The sequence below is a fragment of the Ursus arctos genome, unplaced genomic scaffold (assembly GCF_023065955.2).
Source record: "Ursus arctos isolate Adak ecotype North America unplaced genomic scaffold, UrsArc2.0 scaffold_34, whole genome shotgun sequence".
NCBI classification, from domain to species: domain Eukaryota; kingdom Metazoa; phylum Chordata; class Mammalia; order Carnivora; family Ursidae; genus Ursus; species Ursus arctos.
Window position 1 is genome coordinate 15588179 of NW_026623030.1, and position 24732 is coordinate 15612910.

The 24732-nt window shown below is 42.5% G+C and overlaps 1 protein-coding gene across 2 annotated transcripts in view; it reads right to left on the bottom strand.

The window, feature by feature from the left end:
• Positions 1-24732, bottom strand: part of RNF10 (ring finger protein 10) — a 31824-nt gene that overhangs the window by 5766 nt on the left and 1326 nt on the right. For both annotated transcript variants that reach the window (XM_026515010.4, XM_026515009.4), the window contains exons 2-13: positions 17620-17816; positions 11681-11880; positions 10434-10524; positions 8333-8517; positions 8111-8247; positions 5971-6131; positions 4416-4541; positions 3911-4172; positions 3565-3698; positions 2433-2550; positions 2092-2193; positions 525-680 (exon numbers count right to left, since the gene is read on the bottom strand). In XM_026515010.4, the coding sequence (XP_026370795.1) occupies positions 525-680; positions 2092-2193; positions 2433-2550; positions 3565-3698; positions 3911-4172; positions 4416-4541; positions 5971-6131; positions 8111-8247; positions 8333-8517; positions 10434-10524; positions 11681-11880; positions 17620-17816 (1869 nt within the window). The remainder of the gene's footprint in view (positions 1-524; positions 681-2091; positions 2194-2432; positions 2551-3564; positions 3699-3910; positions 4173-4415; positions 4542-5970; positions 6132-8110; positions 8248-8332; positions 8518-10433; positions 10525-11680; positions 11881-17619; positions 17817-24732) is intronic.

A 24732-nucleotide genomic window follows, 5' to 3' on the forward strand; every position in this document is an offset into this window, starting at 1 on the left:
CCTTTATCTTAACGGTCCACCCATTAGTTCATGAAGACAGCTATTACCCTCTTCAATAGATGTAAAGTATTTCACAGTATAAATACTATACAATTCAGCCGTTAACTTACCACCAGGCTTCATAGGCTTCCCCTCCCCCCATTATAAACAATGCTACAGTAAGGAGACACGTACAAAGATGCTTAAGCATACGAGGGGATTATATCACAGGTACAAGCTAGAAATGAAACAGCTCAGTCACAGGGAAGAATCTAAGTTTAACTGGTTTGCCGTATGAACTGCCTTGAGGTTTTGAGATTTTTTAAGAAAACAGCAGGGTATAGTCAGTACAGCCAATAAGAAAGGTCAATCAAATGGCAAAAGTCTGACGTATCTCAGGAATATATTAACTACCCAAAGTAATGTTAGTCACTGAAAGATTCCACCATGCTAAGTAGGACAGAGTTGTAAATTCAGACACCAGGGCTTTGCTTAAGGTCTGTGGCTGGTGGCCAACTTCATTCTTTAAATCCCAACTCATTTACCTGCTTGGGAACCTGGACTTCTGCTAAGAGGAGAAAGGGAGAGGGCACCATGGCCCTCGGTGCTGGTGGGACCCAAAGCAGAATCGGAGGTGCAGGTATAGGAATTGAAGGCAGGAAACTGCTGTAGATTCTCTAGGGGAATGTGGACTTCCGGGTCTGCAAAGAAAAGGTGAGAATGGGAGGCCCATTTAGAATATTCCTCCAATCTCTTCCAACAGTTGAAGTCAATATGAATCCCCCAAGGGTCTAAAAGAAAAGAGATGTGAACAGAAGCTTTAAAACCCAAATTTAGGGGCACCAGGGTGGCTCAGTAGGTTAAGCATCCAACTCTTGATTTCAGCTCAGGTCTTGATCTCATAGGTCTTAAGATCAATCCCACCTTGGGCTCTGCCCTCAGAGGAGAGAGTCTGCTTGGGGATTCTCTCTCTCTGCCCTGCCCCATCTACCAGCCCCACCCTGCCCCGCTTGCCTGTGCATGTGCTTTTTCTCTGAAATACATAAATCTTTAAAAATAATAAATAAAAATAAATTACAAATAAATAAAACCTTTGTTCTTAGCCAGATGATACACGTGGGGCTTAATTCTATTATTCTATATACTTGTCTTTGAGTATTTCCATAATAAAAAAAGCAAAACAAAAAGCCCCTGTTCCTAGAACACCAGTTTTTCATACATTTGGGAAATGTGCCAAATAGCTATATAGCACTGAGACCCCAGCTATACACTTATTCTAGTTTAAGAAGTAAAAAAAAGAAATTTTTTTTAGAATTTGTAAAAAAATTAATCATTTGAGACACAGAGAGCATAAGCAGCGGAGAGAGGGAAAGTGAAATGCAGACTCCCTGCTGAGCCGGAAGCCCAACACAGGGCTCGATCCCAGGACCCCAGGATCATGACCTGAGCTGAAGGCAGAGGCTGAGCCACTCAGGCGCCCCAAAAAAGTAAAATTTATCTTTACCATACTGTATATGGTCAAAAACAGTGAAGTCTTTTCCCTAGCTGAGGACTCAAGTCTCTGTTTTCTGGAGGGTAAGTAGGCCCTCATGTCACACTAATCTCCTGGGTTCAATGAAGCTTATGTTGGAGCAGCAGATCAAAAGACTCTGTACTTACTGGTACGACAATCTAACCTGCACTTACTTCCTAGTCTGTCAAGTCTTCTACTATATCAGACCCCTTGGCAGACATGCTATGCTAGGTATAGATGTCCCCTTTAATACAAAGATGGGATCAATGTACCGTCTAGAGTGCACAGGAGACAATTATCCCCTAAATTCAGCACATCTCCAATTCTCTTCCCAGAACATGTTTTTTCATCCACCACCCCAAGGATGAATTTAATCTCATCCCTTATTAAGAGCGATGAGCTTTGACTCGCATTAACCCACTTAATTCTCAAATAGGCCTATGAAGCAGGTACCGTCATGATTCACATTCAAGAGTTGAAGAAAACAAGTGGCAGGGCTGAGATGTGAACCACGCAGTCTGGCTCCTGGGCCCGAGCACTGAGCCTCTCTACAATGATGCGCGGCTGTACTAGTCAACTACAGGAGCTCCCGAACTCACATTTGCCCTGTTTCTTGTTCTCCTCCATCTCAATCCTGCGCTCCCGGCGGCGTTCCTCCCGAGCCTTCTTCTGGCGCTGACGCTTCCTCTTCTCAATGTCATCTGTGGGTTGGTCAGATGGTGAGGAGGCAGACCAAGGACAACCTGGCCATTAACTCCTCCCAGGTGACTAGTAGCTAAGGCCACATAAGGAGACAGCTGGACTGCATGAATGGATGGAGTGTTTCTGGAGGTCTGGAGGCTCATGATGGAGCGCTCCTTAGTTCCTCCCACACTGGGTTTCCAGTCAGAAGAACCCCTGAACCCCACTAAGAAGAGAAGCACAGTACGTGCATTCTTACCTGAGAATATCTCTAGGGTTTCCTTAGAGACCACAGGAGGCTGCAGAGCCAGTTCACAGATGCTGAACTCACAGGTGAGCGGCAGGTGAGAGAGGTATCTATGGCGCTGTCGAACGTCCTACCATGGAAAAGGGCCAAAACTCAACTAACACCGGGCCGAACCCTGAGAACAGAGATTCCCACCCCAGACAGCCAACAGTGCACACACTCACACACAGCACCGGGGCTCAAAGAGCAGTACTCAAGTTATCACCATTTTGGAAAGCCAAACAGAAACTGTCAATTAACATACAATAAGGTAGAATGAGCAACCAAAAGCAGTTTTTAGGTTTGTGCTGCAAATGAATAAATTGAGCCTGGTAATAAATAATCTAAAGCTGATCAGCTATTTCTGATTTTCGGGGGCCCACAACTAAGGGAGGAGAACAAGGGGAGAAAAAAAAGTATTTGATGGAAAAAACCCTGGGATCCACGGACAGAATTAATGATAACTGGGAAGGCAGATAAAGCAGATTTGCCTATGAATAAAGGTTGGCCTGGAACAGTAAAAAAAAAAATGAAGGCCATCAATTTAAGTTTAATTTTCTTTTCCATTCATTTTCTGCATGTTTGATGAAAAGTTTATGGTACTCAAAGAGTGTCTAATTTTGAGACTTGTAACAAACTCCTCATCAACACAGGGATAACTCCCAAAGGGTAAAAACTCACATATGTAAATTACCAGACAATAATTAACAAGTATCTGCTGAGCCAAAAATGTGTTTTAAGTTTGTATAACCTAGTGTAGAGGCTCCAAGAACTTTTCAATTCCTTGGACATTTTTCCCAAGCCGTAAGGAAAGAGAAAAACAAACTCATCTTGAATGAAAGTGGGAGACATCTATATTCCCAAGCCACAATAAATGAATCTGTGAAGCAGAGAGCAGTGGTGACTAACAGAACCCCCGCATGGTAAGGGAGCACCACTTAATCTCTAAAAACATTGCGGGCATCATCAGTGACAAAAACAGACTTACAAATACAAAGGCTACGATCCCTGAAGGATTGGGAGCATGGGCTGGCTAAGCCCACATCAAAGAGAGCAGGTTGATGGCACTCTGAAACTGTGCCCCTCGGGGCAGGCAGGACCTTACCTCAGACATGGAGTAGCCGGCGATCTCCACCACTACCGCCGAGATCTTCTCCGGGCTCTGCTCCAGGCTGCCGTATTCCCTCACAAGGCAGCGCACGTTCACAGGGTGCAGGAACATGTGCTGCCCGTCCTCCGCTGAAGACAAGGGCTCTCTCACACAACAGTCTTGGCCAGTCCGCAAGAGAGGGCCCCCCATACAGCTAGGCCTGCCTCTCCCCCCCCAAGGCCGAAGGCACTAGAGACCCAAGCACCCACAACTTGCAGCAATACCTCCTTCTGCTAAGAGGCCAAGTCATCTCGCTGAAACCTCTCTATGGCAACCCAGCCCTCCTCTCAGGGACACTCACCTTGGTAAAAGTAGTAACAAGGAGAGCTGCTCGGGTGTGTGAAGCCTGGCTTGGTGACGGGTTCCTGCTGGCTGGACTCAGTACAAATGGTCCCCTCTCCCAGACTGTCATCTGCTAACTCTGAGTCATCACAGGCCTCAGGCTCTGGTTCAGACACTGCTTCCTCTTCCTCCACCAGAGGGAGAGCAAGAGGACGAGGAGAGCCCAGAGAACAAACTTCGGTGGTCTCTTCATCAAAAGCAGACAGGTACTCTAGCACACCCTGTTGGGACGAATTCTACATCAACAGAAAGTACAAGTGGCAAAGATAGGCACCAGAACCAAGTTCTCTGGATGTTTTTCTGAGCTGTCACATTCACTGATTTAACATCCCTGGGTAAAGAACTAATAAGCACACAGGAAATACTCCTAGGTCCCTCCTCTCCCCACAAACACCCGCGCCTACCACCTCAATAGCAGCACTGAGGAATGGCAGCCATTTAGTCTGTAACAGGGACACACCAACCTTCCTGGGTTGAAAAACGGACTCCTTCGCCAAGGGAGCCATCAGCACCAGTTGTTCCAGAGCAGGCACGACACCAGGGACCTTCCTTCTGCTTTCAGTCAATCCTGACAGAGCCTCTTCCCGAGTCTAGACCACAAGAGAGAAGACCAGAGAAAGCTAAGCTTCAAGGAACACTGAGTTTGGCCAGGGTTTACAATGGACTCTTTCGACAGGAGCATAAGTTAAAAGGCAACAAGACCCAATGGGAAGAGTGCTCCCATCCCCCCCTTGCTGCTTTTTCTCCGTAGCATTCATTTCATCTAATCCTATATATTTTGATTATTTATTTTGACTATTTTCAATCTTGGTCTTAGAACATAATTGCCAGGGGTGTCTGGATTTTAAGTACTTAAAATCCTCAATCTTTAAAGGAAACCGGGAACAAACCGCACTTGGTATCCAAAAGGGATGGTATCCTGTTTAGACTCTGTGACAGTGACCATGATAACACTACACAAAAGCTTCCTGAACAAAAATCCAAGAACACAGAACTAGTCTTGTCTTCACAAGCTACACTTAAAGAGCCCCAGTGCAAGAGGCAGGAGTTTGGCCAAGCCCCACCTCAACCTGGACAGCTCTACTTCTATATAGCTTTTCTTCTCTGAAATGCATTTGAACAAATCCTCTGCATTATAGGGGAAACAAAATTAAAATACACAGTACCCTGCTAGAGGAGGGCTCAGAAAAGACAGGAATTCAAATACCAGCTTCACCTCTTATTAGTTGTATGTCCTCAAGCAAATTACCTTACCTAACCCATGACTCTATTTCCTCATCCATGAAAGGGGAAAGTTGTATCTATCACACCAGGATATAACGCTTAAGTGAGATAAACATAAATACAGTACCTTCACACAGGGCCTGTCACATGCCAATCACTCAAATAAACAAGGGCTTTCATTGCTCTAATTAAGACCTGTAATTCTCAAAACATGGTCTGAGGATGAACAACATCAAAATCACCCTGGAACTCATTAAAATGCAAATTATTATGCCTACTGAGCCCAGACTTGACTGAGTCCACCTCTCAAGGTAGAGCCCAACAACCAGGGATTCTGATGCCTATTAAAGGGTACAGAGCTTAGGAAATACTGTATTTGGGGAATTCCTGCTGCCCCGAATCCTCAGCAGACATTGCTAGGACCTGCTGGATAGGCCATACTACTTTCTTCAAAATGTCCCTCAAATAAAACACCTCTAAAAATAAAGCCAAGTGTTTTCTTAGGGAAAAAAGCCTACCTTGCTTAACTAAGAACACAGCTAGTCTAACAGACTTCAGTGAATCTAATTAGCTATAAGATCATTTTAACTTCTTCCTTTCAGCTCCAGAGAGCACTTAAAAACCACTAGGTCCCCCCCCAAAAAACAAAAAACACTAGGTCAGCCCTTCCCTCCCCTCGCCAAATCCCAAAGCAAACTGGTTTTTTTTAGCCTTTCCCTGTTCATTATCTCAAATATGTGGGACCGAGGTAACTTATCCCCACCGTCCTATCCTGTTCCCAGTGCATCGTCGTACCTTGAGCTCCTGGATAGCTGCCTCAATAAAGCAGGACTCGGGAGTGTGCTTCTCCTCCGCCAGCTGCTGCTCTAGAGCTACCTTCTCTTCCTGAACCACCCGGCGCAGCACCTGCTCCTTAGAGGCCAGCAGCAACTTGGAGTACTGGCTGTGCTGTTCATCTACAGAAGTCAGCAAGATCACAAAAATGCAACATTCAAAGCTTGCGACCACGTGGCTACACAGGAACTTTTACACACAGCTTTTTCCCCTAAGCTATAAAGATGGAGTAATTTAGCATAGTTTTCTAAAAATATTTAACAATGACCTTAATACAAGATTTCTAACTCTGACCCCATTTTATAAGGAATCTAAGAAAACAAAAGATGCAGTAAAAAATTTAGCCGAACAATATTCAATAATAACATCATCTGTAATATCAAAAAGGCTACAACCAACCAGTTAAGTCCAATAAAAAAGAAATAGTTAATGACATGATGGCATATCATTAAAGAGAATTTTGCAGACATTAAAAATGGTTTTCTGGGGCACCCGGCTGGCTCGGTTAGGAGAGCACATGACCCTTGATCTCCGGGTCGTGCGTTTGAGCTCTATGTTGGATGTAGAGATTACTTAAAATAAAAATAAATAAATAAGCTTAAAAAAATTTTTTTAAATAAAAATGGATTCTGAGGACATTTACTGACATGTAGAAATACTCACGTGAATAAAACGCAGACACCAAATTAGAAAATGTAATCCTAATCTCGCAAAAATATACATGCATAGAAAAAAAATCTACAATTTCGGGATACCTCTGGGTAAAAGGATCGTGGAGAATTTATTTCCTTCACTTCCCTCCCCCATATTTTTTTGTGCTTTTTCAAAAGTTTAAGACAATGCTATCTTTTGAGAAACCCATGAAATACCATTTCCCCACCCTCCCATCCTAGTACCCACCCAGAGATAACCATTTACAAATTTCAATATGTATTCGTCAAATCTTTTTCTATACATTTATATACCCACGTTCATTTAAAGAAATAAGGATTTTCTATGAATAATAAACTCTAAGCTTTGTTCTGCATTTGTCATCCAATGTATGCTAAAATCTTTCAAAATATTAATACAGAGATCCAATTTTTACCTTCTGTATCGTGTTCCACAGTATGATACATCCTACTTTGAGTAAGTTCCTTATGGAACATTTAGTTTATTGTCAACTTCTACTACACTGTAACAAAAAATCCTTATGCATGCTCCGTGGTGCAAATCAGTTCCTTATGAAATGTAAGTATAAATGCTGGATCAAAGGTTGTGTTTGTTTTTTGGTTTTTCTTTAGTCTTACTTAAGTTATCTCTACACCCCATGTGGGGCTCAAACTCACAACCCTGAGATCAAGAGTCTCATGTTCCTCCAACTGCGCCAGCCAGGCACCCCTGTGCTTATTTTAAATACTTCCAAACTACCCCCACCAAAAGGCTGTATCGATTTATACTGCCAACAAGAACAACAGTACTCATCTTCCTACCCCTCCCAAAACCTGGTGTTACCAATGGTTTTTTTTTTTCTTTTTTTGTGTGTCAATCTGATAGACATTTTGATTTACATAACTCCCAGCGAAGTTAAATCTCTATAATTCTTGGGAAGTATTCCAATATCCTTTTCTGGAAAATGCTTTGCACATGTTTAGCCCATTCTTCTACTGGGTGGTTAATCTAATTTATAGGATACTTCTATGTCCTGCACGTTAATCTTTAGTTTTAAATGTGTAAATCTGGGACGCCTGGGTGGCTCAGTCAGTTAAGCGTCTGCCTTCAGCTCAGGTCATGATCCCGGAGTCCTGGGATCAAGCCCGGCACTGGACTCCCTGCTCAGCGGACAGCCTGCTTCTCATGCTCTCTCTTGCTCACTCTCTCTCGAATAAATGAATAAATAAATCTTTAAAAAAAAATTAAAATATATATAACTGAACCATACTTGAAAGCAAGGGTTAAGCGACTCTCTGCAAACTCCCCTCTAACCTACCAGAATCCTAAAACTGATCTGGAAATGCTAGAAATGGCTTGCCCAAAGGCTCAATTTCTGATAGAAAGATATACTCAGTAGCCTTAAAGGATGTACCCAGGATTATTTACCCCCTAAGTTAACAGAACTCACCTCCTAGATGAATAGGATGGTCTACATTCATCCATTTGGATTTGGGCAAAGCCAACAACACCCCTTTCTCCCTCTTCATCAGCTGCATCGTAATGGTATCACCAACAACATACTGCCGTGACTCTGTGGCAACAACACTGTAACATGGACAAATATTTAGATGGAAAAGAGCAAGGAGTCAGCAGATGGGGATCTAATCTATTAAATGGGTCTCCATCTCACCTCTTGAGATCCTTCTTATGCACAGAACTGTAACAGATGGGACATTTACTCCAGGTCTTCTCACTCAGTGAAAGGTAGTGCAGAATGCATGCCCAGCAGAAGATGTGTCCACAACGGGTTATCTTGGCTGCAGTAGGTGGATATAGGCATATTGGGCAAGATGGCACTTCATGGCTACAAATGCGCTGAAATAAAACAGCACAAGTTACACTGCTTTCAAACTGACATGGCACTGTCAAAGTTAAAGTCTCTCCTCTCCCATCCCCAACCCTGTACATCTCTACTCAACCCATCTTCACAAAACTGTTCAAAATGCAGGTATATAAAAAAAGCAGATATATAATAACACTTTAAGTAAATCATTAAGTAAACCATAATAATAGATTAATATAATAACAAGGGGCACCTGGGTGGTTCGGTCAGTTAAGCATCACACGCTTTTTTTTTTTTTTTTTAAGATTTTATTTATTTATTTACAAGAGAGCATGACAGAGGGGGAGGGTCAGAAGGAGAAGCAGACCCCCTGCTGAGCAGGGAGCTCCACAGGGGACTTAATCCCGGGACTCCAGGATCACGACCCAAGCCAAAGGCAGTCGCTTAACCAACTGAGCCACCCAGGTGCCCCATAAGCATCCCACTCTTGACTTCAGCTCAGGTCAGGATTTCAGGGTTCTGGGACCAAGCCCCACCATCAGGTTCTCCACTAAGCACTGAGTCTGCTTGTCTACTTCTCCCTATCTGCCCCCCTTCCACATGCACACAAGTGTGCACGCTCTCTTTCTCTAAGTAAATCTTTAAAAATATATGTTATATATAAACATATATACGCACATATGTAATAACTACACAACAGGTATTTTAGGGGTTCCACGAAGGGAAAAAGTGACAGAAATCAATGTATGATTCCATTTTTTTTTTTGAAAAATTTATTTATTTATTTGAGAGAGAGGGAGAGATAGTGAGAGAGAACACGAGCAGGGGGGAGAGGGAGAAGCAGGCTCCCCGCTGAGCAGGAAGCCTGATGAGGGACTCGATCCCAGGATGCTGGGATCATGACCCGAGCCGAAATCAGACACTTAACCAGTCGACTGAGCCACCCAGGCGCCCCTATGATCCCATTTATAAAAATAAGATTTATATGTACACATACTATACAAAGGCATAAAAAAGGTCGAGAAGTAATGTGCCAGTAATTTTCCAACAGAGAAGTCAATGAAACTTTCACTTTATATGCATCTATTTTTTTTTTAACCAATGAATATAAAACTTAGGTTTCATAGGACTTCCTTGTCATTCTCTGATGATTTTATGACTTTTCATACTTAATGGGAAGCCAGACTTTGAGGCCTATAGCTTTGAACAGTATTCCATAACCCTAAAAGCTAAGAGCAGCAAGGGAATACCCAGAGTTCCTAACTTCAACAGAAAACAAAATGCAGCAGTGGCTTAGACGGCAGTGCAGCTTAGTGGCTCATTCACCTGCCACAAGACTGAGGCCGAATTTGACACTGATTACTACAAATGGCTACTGATGAAGACATGTCCATGCAATGAGCCCATCCTAGGTCAGGTGGGTAACCAGAGTCCCTCATATACTTCCCTGGTTACTTCTTCCCAGGAGAGGTCGTAGATAGGACTACTTTTATAATTTTTATTTTTATTTATTTTTTTTTTAAAGATTTTTTTATTTATTTATGGGACAGAGAGACAGCCAGTGAGAGAGGGAACACAAGCAGGGGGAGTGGGAGAGGAAGAAGCAGGCTCCCAGCCGAGGAGCCCGATGTGGGACTCGATCCCGGAACGCCAGGATCACGCCCTGAGCCGAAGGCAGACGCTTAACGACTGCGCTACCCAGGCGCCCCTACTTTTATAATTTTTAGATGAGAGTCCTCCAATTCCCCAATCCCGCAGGCCAGCCAATTAGAGAGCACAAAATGAATTCCAGGAGAAATCAGGACTGACCTCTGGGGAATGTCTACAATGCAGCCATGCAGAAAAACATATCAACAGGGAAACCGGCCAACAGCTGCTGTGTCAACATGGTCCATTTCTTTAGTTCTCTCTCCCACTAACGGCTTACAAGCTTAGCTGAACTACTCACCACTTGTTCCACAAAGTCCCAGTTGACTAAGATGTCAGGATCAGCAAAATGAACTGTGTAGTCTTGGTCTTCAGACACTACAAACTGGCAGCTGGAGACAGGGAAAAGAGAAGGAAAAGGCAGACTGTCAGAACCCACCGACATGCCATCAGCAGGGAGTCATTACTCCGTTTTAGTAATCGGATACTAGCCATTAGCAGTCACAGTTTGTGAAGCGCTGGACTAGGACTTCGGCCTCAGTTCTCTCAGCCCTGGCTCTGCAGGAAATCCAAAGACTTGGCAAGTAGAAGTTTAAATCCATGAACTCTGTTTCTTCTGCTTCCAAGCCCAGCCAAGCTGCTGTAGGCCTCCCCTGAGCTAAAATTAACCCAGACTGTGGCTCCATCAATCAGCAGAAAGCCAGATGTCCTCCCTCCCTGTGAGAAACCCACACACACACACAGCTAATCTTAAAGGCAGTAGAAAGACTATTTTCAATCATTTGATTACCAATTTATATAAAGTACTAACCAGTTATTTCAGTCTAGATCCAAGGTCAAATCTTACATTATAACTAATGACACACAAAAGGAAATAAGAGAATCAGTATTTGAGCAAATATATGCCAAACACTTCAACCCATCATCCAATTCTCCCTTAAGTAATTCTCCTCCTTTATAGGGAGAAGCTGAGTCTCAAAGTTGCTAAGCAAATTACCCAAGGTTGAAGGCCAAAATAAAATTGAAATCTGGGTCCAGTTTCAAAGCAAACACTTTTACTACCTCATCATGACAGTAAAGCATTATTTAATTTTATCATTGATATATTTATTTAAGCATTATATTCTTTTAAGCAGCAAGAACACCCACTTGAAAAGCTGTTTTTCAACACTTGCCCCCCCACCAAAAAAAAAGAGAGAGGAGAAAAAGAACCAGATCAACTCCCTTTCTACCTCTCTCCCACAGCAGTTTAAAAGCAGCTTCTTTAGGGGCACCTGGGTGGCTCAGTCAGTTAAGCATCTGCCTTTGGCTCAGGTCATGATCCCAGGTCCTGAGATCGAGCCCTGCGTCGGGCTCCCTGCTCAGAGGGGAGTCTGCTTCTCCCTCTCCCCTTCACCCCACTTGTGCTCTCTCTCTCAAATAAAAATTTTTAAATAAAATAAAATAAACTTCTTCTAAAGAAATGAAATAAAATAAAAGCTGCTTCTCAGCTCCAGCAACTGCCCAGAGGCTCAACTGCACTTTCCTCCTAAGAGTACACATACTCACTTGGCCTGTAAAAAGAGTTCCTTGTTAAAAGGCTTATGCCCCCACTTGTTCCTTTTTCCCCAGCTGCCATGTCCACTGCCTTCAAAGTGACCCGCCTGGCCACGGGGTTCAAAAGTGAAATTCAACAAGTGGTTCAGATTGATCTTCTTCGGACCAGAGAACTGGGCAGGGCTAAACTCTGCCCTTTGAGCCTCTGCTACCTAGAACAAGAATGAATAAAGTATTTCAGATTATTACTGATTTATAGCAGAAACTAGCACAACCCCTCCCTCTACATGGCTTAAAATACTAACTAAATGAAACACAGGCTTAAAGTAAACAATCTTCCTAGGAGAGGGTAATACAAAAGTCCACCTAAGATGTGGATGGGAGTGGAGAGGGGGACCAGAGCCTTTAACATACAATTAAACTGTTCAGCCTGCCCTGTGAAAAGGCAATTAACCATTAAGTGACAAAACCCAACATGAGTGTCACCATTAAGTGACAAAACCCTCTAGCTATCCTGAGGCACAAAGATTTACTTGCTGGATTAATCTTTTCACAGTCCCATAGGACTCCTACACCCTCACTCTTATTAGCTACTTGTTCTTTAGGGTTTTTTTTGGCAAAAGAGAGCCTGTGGAACTACACTCTGGAGGCGGGTTGCAGGCAGCTGCTAACTGCCATGGGCTTCAGGATCCTGCCAGAGACCTCCTAAGACACACACTGCTATTCATTGTTAATTAAAACTGACAGAATTAGAATATGTAGGCACACTACCTCTGTGTCCAGAAATAAACCCAATCAGCAGATTAAGAAACAGTTTAGAAAGTGGTAAGAAACCACATGGGAGAAATACCACTGCACACAAAGATGGAAGAAATCATGCTGGGGTTTGTTTTTGTTTTTTTTAAGATTTTATTTATTTATTTGACAGACAGTGAGCACAAGCAGGGGTAGCAGCAGGCAGAGGGAGAGGGAGAAGCAGGCTCCCCGCTGAACAAGGAGCCCGATGCAGGGCTTGATCCCAAGACCCTGAGATCATGACCTGAGCCAAAGGCAGATGCTCAACCAACTGAGCCACCCAGATGCCCCTTGATCGGCTCTCTTGACATTTCCAAATTGAAATGGTAGATACCTGTTATAAGTCAGCTAGTGCATTTCCTAATTCCAATTTCTCATTTAATGTTATAAACACTTTACCATGTCAGTCATATTAGCATACAGTCACTTTAAATGGCTATATACCACTACATCATATAGGTAGACTATAATGCCCCATATAGGACACACTGTTCATAGCTTCTCCACTGTAACAAAAACAAAAATAAACCTATCTTTTGGATAGATCTTTGTGCACAAATATTTGGCCACACACAATTATTTCTTCTGAATGTATAGTAGGAATTACTGGGTCAAAGGAAATACAAATTTAAGGCTTTTGCTACTTAGTCAAATTTAGAGTTTAGTAAGCAGCACCTGCACAGACGTCATAAAGAGTACAGGGGTGCCTGGGTGGCTCAATTGGTTAAGCATCCAACTCTTGATTTCGGCTGAGGTTATGATCTCAGGGTCGTGAGATGGAGCTCCACCATCAGGCTCCACGTTTGGCACAGAGTCTGCTTGAGACTCTCTCCCCCTCTGCCCCTCCCCCTGTTCAAGCTCTCACAATAAATGAATGAATGAATGAATGAAATCTTTAAAAAACTCTTAAGAGTACAAAAAGGGATATGGTGAAAGATACCTTACACTGCAGAGGCAACCAATATCCTATGCATACAGACCACAGTATATGACCGTTATGATTAAGTACAGTGGCAAACCATAAACAATTTCCTTTCATCTCAACAACAGATCCTGGGAGACAATACCTCCCACTTTTATGTAATCCACCCCAGGAAGCTCATGACTTCCAGGTCATCTGTTGCCTCTCATCCCCTGGACGCTCATTTCTATGTGGCTCTGCTATCCCCTCATCACTCTTCCACCCCCAATGCCCCAACCCTACGTAAGAGCTTGTGCTCACTCAACAAAATCCTCCACACCTTCAACCTTCTACCATCCATCACCTTGCTATCCTAGCTGCCGCACCGCCACCCTCTCCGATACTGCCCATCACAATTCCTGATAAATTTTCCTTCCAAAACACTGACCTCTCAGTTCCTTGATCCTCACCACCTGCGATTAACCTGCCCTCCACTCTACCTCAGGCACCGATTTCCAAGGACATACCATCTAGATCAGTGCCATCCTATACAGCAATTACTACTGGCCAGATGTGGCTACTGAGCACTTGAAATGTGGCCAGTGCCACATAATGAAACACCATTTTAGCTATACTGGGTAAAAACATAAAAATTAATTTCACCATTTCTTTACTTTTTTAATGTGGCAACTAGAAACGTTTAAGTTATTTATGTGACCTGCGTTTCTACTGGACAGCCCTGTTCTACATCTAGACCATTAAGGATAACAATCACACCTCTTCCACCATCCTAACTTTGAGCACCCAACATGCAAGCAGCAACTCCCTCCTTTCCTAGCTTGTTCCCTTTAGTCCTGATTCCAACAATTCTTCAGCCCCACTGGGATATCCTAACCAGTGAGTCAACCCACCCCTACAATTTTCTTTCCTTACTTGGCCTAGATCCTATGGTCCACTACCCCCTTCTCTTTGTCATCTTTACTCACCTGACAAAACCTTCCCCTGATTAATCCAACTACTCTGCCTGTATATTTCCACACCAGCACCAGACAGTTATACACAAGAACACAACCACACCACACCGACCAGTCTCACTGAAGTTGACCCTTAGGCTGCCTGGCAATATTACCACAAGCTGATGACATTTCTGTACCCACTTAATTCAACAGTCACCGACAACTCTGTTCCTCAAGGCTTCCAAGGCTCCTCTCCCAGCTTGCCTTTCATGTTTCACCGAGACAATAAGAGCAATCAGAAAAGAATTCCTACATCCTCCTACCAGTACTCTGCCTTCCTCTTGTTACTGAGAATGAACTGGCAAGCTCCTCTCTAAGCCAACTCCTCCATTGTACACAAGATCCCAACTCTTCAAGTACTCAAGGACACGGTGACAACAATTCTTCCCCTTTCCTTTGCATCATGTTTGCCTCGTCACGGGACAATCCCATTACCAGAGATATCCTGTAATTTCTCTAACTTTAAAACCTTTCGACTTCACACTCCCTCACGCTACTGCCTCACCTCACTGCTCCCCTTTAGGGCAAAGCCACCAGAAAGTACTGTCTGAACTTGCTGCTTCTTCCTCCCATTCTCCCATTCTCTCTAAATCTATGCCAATCGGCTTTTTGTCTTCACCACTCCACCAAAGCAGCTCAAGGCCAACAACCTACCTCCCTATTATCAAATCTACTGGTCCACCGAAGTACCTTCCTATTAATCTACTGGTCCACTTTCAGTACTAATTTTCGCCTATGGGCAGAGGGCAAAACTAACCACTTTCTCCAAATGGCTTTCGATTCTCTTTCTCCCTTTTTGCTGATGCTTCACGTGCTGACATGGGCCTCAGTCCTTAAATCTATTCCCTTTCTGCAGCACTCACTCCTTAATGATCTCACTTAGTTCCACAGCTGCGAACACCAAATGCATGCACACACCTAGCTCTAGCACAGGTCTCCTCCTTCAACTCCAGATCCCACTGATTGTCTCTCTCTACTCAGAAATCCAGTCAACAACTTCACACAAATATGGATTTCCAAAACGAAGTTCTTTATCTCAGTTCTCCTTCCCTCCCCACCACCCCCAAACCCTGTACTTCTCTGGAAATCTTCCACACGTCGGCATATGGTATCTGAATTGGGCTCCTGCCAAAAACATTCATTTTTTTCAAAGTCATTCATTTCTCTGCTCAGACCCCATATCTAACATATTAAAAAAAAGTCATGTTGGCTCTACCTTCAAACATCACCCCAATGAGAACGCCTCTCATCAGCTATCACTGTTTCAAAGCTTCCATCACTCTCACCAGAAATATCTTGACGGCCTCCTAACTAACCTCCCTAGTTCCACTCTCCCCTTTAAAACTCCAAGTCAGATTACGATACTTTTCTTAAACCCCCCAATAGCTTCCCATCTCTCTGAACAAAAGCCAAAGTCCTGCAAGGCCCCACATGATCTGACCCCTCTTTCCCATTCTTCAGCTTCATTCCCTCCTCCTCCTCCTCCTCCCCCCCCCCGCCAGGGTAGCCTACTTGTTTTACCTCAAACAAATCAAAAACATTACCACCTCCGATGGCTTGCTGCTTGTGTACTTGCTATTGCTTCTAGCTGAGACACTCGTCCCCAAAATTATATCGTGTGCTTCCTTGCTTCATTCAGGACTCTACTCAAACTTCACCTCCTCAGAGCGGCTTTCCTTAGGCACATTCTAAAACTGTACCCTTGGGGAGCCTGGGTGGTTCAGCTGGTTAAGCGTCTGCCTTTGGCTCAGGTTATGATCCCAGGATCCTGGGACTGAGCCCCACATCAGGCTCCCTATGCAGCAGGCAGTCTGCTTCACCCTCTTCCACTGCCACACCCCACACACTCACGCATGCTCTTTCTCAAATAAAATCCTAAAACATTAAAAAACAAAACTGCACTCTTTGTTACTCTCTATCCCTAACTCTCTCAGTCTACTTTTCGTTAATTCAGTAAGCACTTACTTTTGGATTTATTATACAGATGACATTTGAACAGTGCAGGCGTTAGGAGCACCGACCCTCTGCACAATCAAAAACCAATGTATAACTGCTGACTCCCCCAAAAATTTTACTGCTAATAACCTACTACTGAATAACATAAACAACACCTGTTTTATATGTTATAGATATAATACGCTGTATTTTAATAATGAAGTTAAAAGAAAATGTTATTAAGAAAATCAAAACAGGGGCACCTGGGTGGCTTAGTCGGTTAAGCGTCTGACTCTTGATTTCAGCTCAGGTCATGATCTCAGGGTCCTGGGATCAAGCTCCGCATAGGCTCCGTGCTGCTCGGCATGGAGTCTGCATGAGCTTCTCCCTCTCCCTCTCCTTCTGCCCCTCCCCCTGCTCACACACTCTCTCAATAAATAAAATCTTTAAAAAAAAAGAGAAAATCAAAACATATTTACAGTACTGTACTGTATTTATTTAAAAAAAAATCCACATAAGTGGACCCATGCAGTTCAAACCTGTGTTGTTCAAGGGTCAACTGTGTAATCATTTATTGTCTCCCTAAACTAGAATATAAGCTCCTGAGGGACAATACTCCACTCAGTATTATATTCCAAACTGAATGGTATTTGATACACAGTAGAGGAGAACTAAATTTTTGGTGAATGCATCTTCCATAAATACATTAAATCTGTCTTATTCTATAATGGTTACAGTATGGAACATTCAAACAGGAAGATAATTTAACCAGTCCCTTGATAATTTAGGCTCTTTCCTAGATTTTGCAGCGACCAACAATGCTACAGTTAACTCCCTTGTACAGAAGTCTTTATGGACTTACAGAAGGATACCTAAGAAACTCCTAAAATCAGAGTACCTGGGACTAAGGATATAGCATCTTCCATTCTGCTACATACTACAGGGCAAATGTCATTAATTAACCGAAGTCACTTTATTACCTAAATATTCAAGAGGTACCTCTAATTCAAGAGTGATGATAGAAGGACTATAAAAAGTAAGGTACCCCAAATTTGCTGTAATTTCTCACAATGCAGGGCTATGATGTCTTCTTCCTCCAAGGAAATTTTCATAACTTTCAAGGGAAGAAAGGAGGCAAACTTCCACACCTAGTTAATCCTCAACTATTCAAGACTGCTTTGGTTATTTACTCTTCCATCTCTTTCTCTCCTCCTCCCCAACTACTGATAAACCCGGGGGGGGGGGGGGGGGTTCACAGCTCATGCTGCTTCCTGTTCTAGAAAGACCATTCTTAAATTCCATACCTCATCTCGTCTTCCACCATTAAAAGAAGAGCTAAAGGCTTTGCTGCTGCCGCCGCCCCTCTGTGGAGGCATCTTGTTAAAAGTTTTGCTTTTCTGTGAATTGGAGCGACGGGACTGGTTGCTAAAATTTTCATTTTTGGGATAGGAAGGTTCACGTTTGCGATTAAAACGCTTGGATCCACTTGAGTTCTTTCCATCTGAAAGCAAGAAATGCAAAGAATTAGTTAAGAAATGATACACAGGGCTCCCGGCCGATCAGTTGGAAGGTCATGCGATGCTTGATCTCAGGGTTGTAGGTTCAAGCATCCCCATCAGGTAGACACTACCTAAAAAGGTAAAATATTTTAAAAATAAACAAATAGGGGTGCCTGGCTGGCTCAGTCAGAAAAGCCTGTGACTCCTAATCTCCAGGTTTAAAGAAAATAAAATCTTTAAAAATAAGAACAGGGGTAAACAGGCCCTTCCACAACCTCGAAGAAATCTGGGTTTGGACCTGAGCTTTGGGCAAGGCATTTCATAGTAAGGTGGTTCTTATTTCTGCTTTTTATTCTTTTAAAGATTTTATTTATTTATTTACCTGAGTGGGCGAGCAAGTGACAGAAAGCGCGCAAGCGAGCACGAGCAGGGGGAGAAGGAGAAGCAGCTGCCCCACTGAGCAGGGAGCCTGATGCGGGGGTTCATTCCAGGATCATGACCTGAGCAGAAGGCAGACGCTCAAAAGAACCGAGCCACCCAGGTGTCCCTACTTCTGTTTTTTAAATGACAAAGCCTAAAGGGTCCCTCCTTCGGGAATCATACAAATGCAGATCAAACCACCTAGATTCTCAGAGCACCACGTCTGTCTCTCTTTTTCACGGGGTTTAACCACTGCTCTGATAAAAGTCCATTTAGATTAAGTGATAGAAAAGGGAACAGCCTGGGGCACCTGGCTGGCTCAGTCCCTACAGCAGGGAACTCTTGATCTCTGGGTCCTATATTCAGGAGCCCCACGCTGGGAGTGGACCCTACTTTAAAAAAAATTTTTTTTAAGTAAAAAAGAAAAAGAAAAAGGGAACAGCCTGTCTTACGGAAAAGTATTTTATCTGGAAGCAGGACAGAAGACATTATTCTCCTTAAATTACTACAACATAGCTAGATTCTACAGTGCAAAGGCTCCGCCTGGGCCCTAGCAGGTACATTCAAGAGGCATAAAAGCAAAACAATATTTACAGATACACTAGATGTCGAACTGAGAAGCCATTAAATTGACAAAACAAAAGAAGTTGAGTTCTAAGAACGTATTAGATCTGCATGAGTCATGTCATATCCTTTAAAAAGTACTTCTTGGAAAGCCTAGGTGGCTCTGTCAGTTAAGCACCGACTCTTGGTTTCAGCTCAGGTCATGATCTCAGGGTTGTCGGACCGAGCCCTGCGTTGGGCTCCAAGCTCAGTACGGGTATGCTTGAGATTCTCTCTCCTTCTCCCTTTGCCCCTCCCCCTGCTCATACTCTCTACCTCTAAAATAAAATCTGAAAAAATAATTTTCTTAACTGTATTTCTTGCTTTTTTGCCCTCCAGTTATAAGAATATATATTCAATTTTGAAATCTGGAAGAATAATTTAAATTTGCCACTATCCACAGAATACCAGCTTAACACGGTGCATAATTTCCTTTCGCTCTCCATGTCATACACTTGCCACATCTTACACAAAATGACAAAAAAAATATACTATTACTCCATGAGCATTTTCATTAATCTCTAGTCTTCAAAGCATGATCAACGGCTGCATTGTCTACCATATGCTTAGAATATAACCAATCTCCTACTGCTATATATTCAGGTGGTTTCTGGGTTTTGCTAGTTAGCATTGGGAGCCTCTTTATATAGAGGCCTGTGTGTATGATCACGTCAAATTCTCAAAGTGAAATCAGCAGACTGAGTGTGATCATTAAAGCCTTTTATGCATTCTCAAGTTGCTTTCTAAAACCATTACACCTATGTATTTATATAGTAACAACACCAGAACAGAGAAAGTCTAGGTCACTACATTATTGACAATGCAGAGTTGAATACACTTTGTTAAAATGAAGGGTCAAAATTCTTGTTTTAAATTTGACTTTCGCTGATGAGTAGCAACAAATACTTTTTCAATCTGTTGACCATTTGTATGTAAAGAGCACTTGTTTGTATTCTTTGCCCCATATTTTCTACTCAGGGGCTGAACTGCATAGATTATTTTGTCCCAAATTGAAAAAGGAATCCTGACAAGACACGTTTAACATGTGCCAAAGTTTACCAGCTTTAAAAAAAAAAAAAAAAAAAAGGAAAAGGAAACCTGAGAAGTACATACACCTAAATAACTAAAGGTGGAAGAGGTCCCCAAATTAGTCTTTGGACAAAAAGACTACTTTATCTTTCTTATCCCTTTGCCCATTCCATGTTGTCTTTTTTTTTTTAATCTCAGAATAAAATTTATTTTTTTTTAAGGATTTATTTATTTGAGAGAGAGAGAGAGAGAGAGAGAGGGAGAAGCAGACTCCCCGCTGAGCAGGGAGCCCGACCTGGGACTCCATCCCAGGGATCATGACCTGGGCTGAAGGCAGGCACTTAACCGACTTGAGCCACCCAGGTGCCCTCAGAATAAAATTTATTTTAAGAAGATTTCCATCCTTAGATTTGTTTATATTCACTCCATGTTGTCTTATTTCAACATGGAAATCTGACCAAATCAAGCCTGCATACTAATTTAATGGCTTTCATTTAAGCAAAAACTTAGAACGGAAGTTAGGAGACTTTCAATGAAGAAATCCATTAGGCTTACGCTCAAACTTCAAGGGAGTGGTGATTTACAAAGCCAAAAGGATTCCCCATGAGCCTCAGAAACTACTTAGATTTAGGTAAAGCCAGATTCTACATTCAAACAAGAAAGTTATATTTTCATTTCTTCACTTATTACCACACAGACAAGGAAACAGTTTCATAACGTTTACAGAAGTGCTCTCTGATGGACAGGGAACTGCTCATTTCTAAAACAGATTACAACACTGACCACACATGGATCCACGATTTTAGTTGCTAAAATCAACTCCTTCACCTTGTCTTCCCCTTGCCTAAGGGTATGAAGTTAGATATCTGAAATGAGAGGCTGGCTTTTATCTCTAGACCCAGGCAACAGGCAGCTAAAGACTGAAGGCACAGTCAAGCCTGTGACCCAGAGATAAAGTTCAGAGTACTGTTTTTGGGATGTCTTGTAGACAACTTGCCAGGACACACACATGAATAACGTGGGGGTAGAATCTGTCCTCCTATCTCTGAAAGGAGATAGCAATGAAGATGATCTGCTTCAGATTTTGGAAAGCAGAAAAAAAGCCAAGTTCCTAGCAGAAACATATTCTCTCCTACAAGTTTTAAATTTCCAAGGGGGTGGTTCTCAATCCTAGCTGCACAGAATCACTCGCAGAGACTTTTAAAACTGGATGCCAGGGCCCAAGGACACAACCCAGACCTAAAGAATCAGGAGTCCCTAAGGAAGAGCTCCACACATCCCTATTTTTAAAAAAGAGCCTCAGGAAATTCTGATACACAAGCCAGAGCTGAGTACAACTGCTGAGAACTACTGTGAAGACACATTCCAAAATGGACAAGACCATTAGTTAAATGGCTCAAATCCAGAACTCAGGATCGCAGAGTCAACAAGAGACTTGAAAACTTAATCCAGTGTCTCAGTTCTTCCACATCTCCCTAACAGAAAAGTCTCTACCAAATAACACATCTCCGTCTTTCCCCCATTGCCAAATTAAAGGCCACAAATTTTTCACAGTGAAGTAATGTGGCATCATCAACATTTCTAGCTCTAGTTCTAACAGGTGGCACAACCTAGAGGTCAGAACACCAGCCAGGAAGTTTCTGCTGCTGATTCATGCTGTAATCACAGCAAGTTGCTTACCCATCACTCGGAGTAGTTGACAAGCACCTCCGGAGGGGCAACATATGGCCTTACTATAGAAACAACTGACAACAAATTGAATCCAGCTGAAATTAGTAATTCTGAACGAAAGGAAGAGAGGTGGTATCAAGAATGACACGTGCCAAGTTACCTGCCGGTTAAGTGAATTTATACAAAGGGCAATTTATAAATATTGCCTAGAACTTTTTCTTTTTTAGAGAGATTTTATTTATTTATTTGAGAGACAGAGAGAGCACAAGCAGGGGGAGCAGCAAAGGGAGAGAGAGAAGTGGGCTCCCTGCTCAGGACCTTGGGGCTCGATCCCAGGACCCTGGGATCATGACCTGAGCCGAAGGCAGACACTTACCTGACTGAGCCACCCAGGCACCCCTGCCTAGGACTTAAGAATTCACTTGAGGGGCACCTGGGTGGCTCAGTCAGTTAAGCACCTAACTCCTGATTTCAGTTCAGGTCATGATCTCAGGGGCATGATTGAGCCCCATGTTGGGCTCTGCACTGGGCATGGAGCCTGCTTAAGATTCTCGCTCTCTCCCCCCTCTCTATGCCCCTCCCCCCAACTCTCATCCCTCTCTTTAAAAAAAAAGAAAAAAGATTTCACTTAAACAAATCACTCTCACCACCCCCCAACAAAGCCTCAGTTTTCTTGTCCATAATATGAGGCTTATCCTCTACCATGACTCCTCATAGGGTCATGAAGATTACGAGAAAACTTCTGTAAAATGCCTCCAAGTGGTTGGCACAAAGTTGCATTATTTGGAAGACTATTATTAATGTATCTAAATCATTCCTGTCAAAAGCACTCCCTAGACTTCCAACAAAGCCATATAAACCAAGGACTCCAGCCAACAGGCCCGGAAATTCTTGTAACTTCTCTAAGTGGTTTTTATTAAAGGCTCAAGTCACCTCAATTTTCAAAGCCATCTAAACCTCCAGGTCCATTTACAGTTCAGAAGCATTCTTCAAGGCAGATTACCACTAGTAACCTGGCTCCTGGTACCGGAATAAGAGGAAGTATATCAGGATAGTACTTCATATCACCAGCCTCAAAATAACTGCTTCATAATACCTGACCTTCCCTTAACCTCCATGGTAGTACCATCCCCCGCCCAGGGGAATGGGGCAAGAGCCTGGTTCTGGGCCAGGGTCCATTGTTTGTCCATAAACTGCCTAACCTCTCTTGCCTCTTTTTACTTTCTTTGGTCTTTCTAAATGACTTTCCCCAAATCCTAAACCACCTTTCTCCCCTGGGCTATATTCCGGGACTATTCATTGTTAAGTGCTCTTAGAATTACATCTTAGCCCTACAGGAATAAACCTATAGGAATATATCCAAGAAAATGAATGTTATGTGAATGTTTGAAGCAGTTAGCCAAAGCAAACTGCGGTATGCCACTCTGGCAGAAAAGATCAAGTAAATCCCAGGAGCCAAATTTACCTATTTCCTGCATGCGTGAACGTAAGCCAACTGCAGGAACAAAGACTCAAGTATATTAAACATGTAGCTAGGAAGCAAATGACCATTTCTGACATGCAAGTTAGAAAATAGAACAGAGGGTTTTTTTCTCACATGAGGTAGGGAAAGGAGAGAGGAAAGGTGAAGTATTTAAAATCTGAACAACCCTTGCTCTTGTTACTTTGACAAAAGAAGGCAAGTTATGTATTTTCACCTACCCTCCCTTTTCTTTCTTCAACTCAGTACTCTGAGACCCAAGAGGTCCTTTCAACAGTTTCCAGCAGAACTGAGTACATGAAGTGTTGGGTCAGCTTCTGAAATGCTACAGAAACCCCTTAGGGAATTATGCTGAATTTGAGCCTACCGTTTTGTTAGAGCAACCCTCTAGAATCTCTGTATAAGAGCTCCTAAATGATACCTGCCATGGTCTTAGCTATAATGTTCTTAAGGCAGCATATGCTACCCTTCAGTTCAACCTTAAAAGTGAGCCAATATCCAGCGTTTCCTAAGCCATTTTTAATACTTACTTATTCTGCTTTTGATCTGTTCCTAAACGCATGCAGTGAATTATGGCTAATCAACTCTGTATTTAGCTACAAACCTATTCTTCCTATTTGCTAAGGGTACACAGCAGTAGTCAGAAAAGTAGGCACTGGCAATGGCAAACATTCACAAGCTTTCTAACACACTAAACAAAACCTAATGCTACCAGAGGGCACACTGTTATTTTATAAAACGTAGCAAAAAATCCTTTACAGGAGTTACTTCCTTTCTCAGAAGCTTTCAATTAAGAAGGTGAGCAAGTGTTTTAAGAGTATTTTATAGTATTTGCCATAAAAAAAAAATCACTTTAGTCAGAATGAACCCAACAATAAGTATTCTATACAAGTCTATCTAAAACATTAACACAAATACTTTCTTGGTCAAACTACAACAGAATTCTCTATCAACCCTGGATAATCAGTTAGTTCTAATCAACATATGCAAAGTCAGGGACAAAATGAGTAAAATGCTTTAAAATACCTGTTTTCTTGTTTGGATTGTCACAAACTTTCAACTACTGCCTCACTACAGAATGAACTGAAGGCATTTACTGCAATAGACTCATTATATTATGTCAATGGCATACTCAGCATACCAGGTAAACAAGTTTGCTATACCCAATAGATCAATTCTGAACTCAAGTCAGCCTTACAGTTGTTTTTTCTCTTTGTTTCTAAGCCTTACAGTCTTTAAATCTTTAAGTTTTAAACTGGACCTCCACATTTGGGGACTTCAAATGTTCACCTGTCTGCCATACACCTCCACTTCCACTGAAAACATCTTCCTATTACTGCTAATATAATCACATTAGAAAAATAACAGATTTGTACACAGGCTTTGAAGTAAGATGGAGAACATTAAATTCCAGATTCTGCCAACTCCTAAACTCCTGGCCTCTCGGCTTTTCCCTTCTTTAGAAATGAACAATTCCACCTTACTGGACAGATTAATAACTAGAGTATAAGTAACATAGGTATAAACCTACTCCACTCCCTGGCACATGGTAAGCCCTCAATAAATGGTAGCTATCATCACCATGATGGTCATACTACTGAGAGGCATGACTACAAAAATGACAAAATCTTCCCTGTAAAAGGACTCTAGCCTACCACAGGGAAATAGGCATGATGTGTATTTGGTGCATAATAGGTGTAGGGTATTCTTCTAAG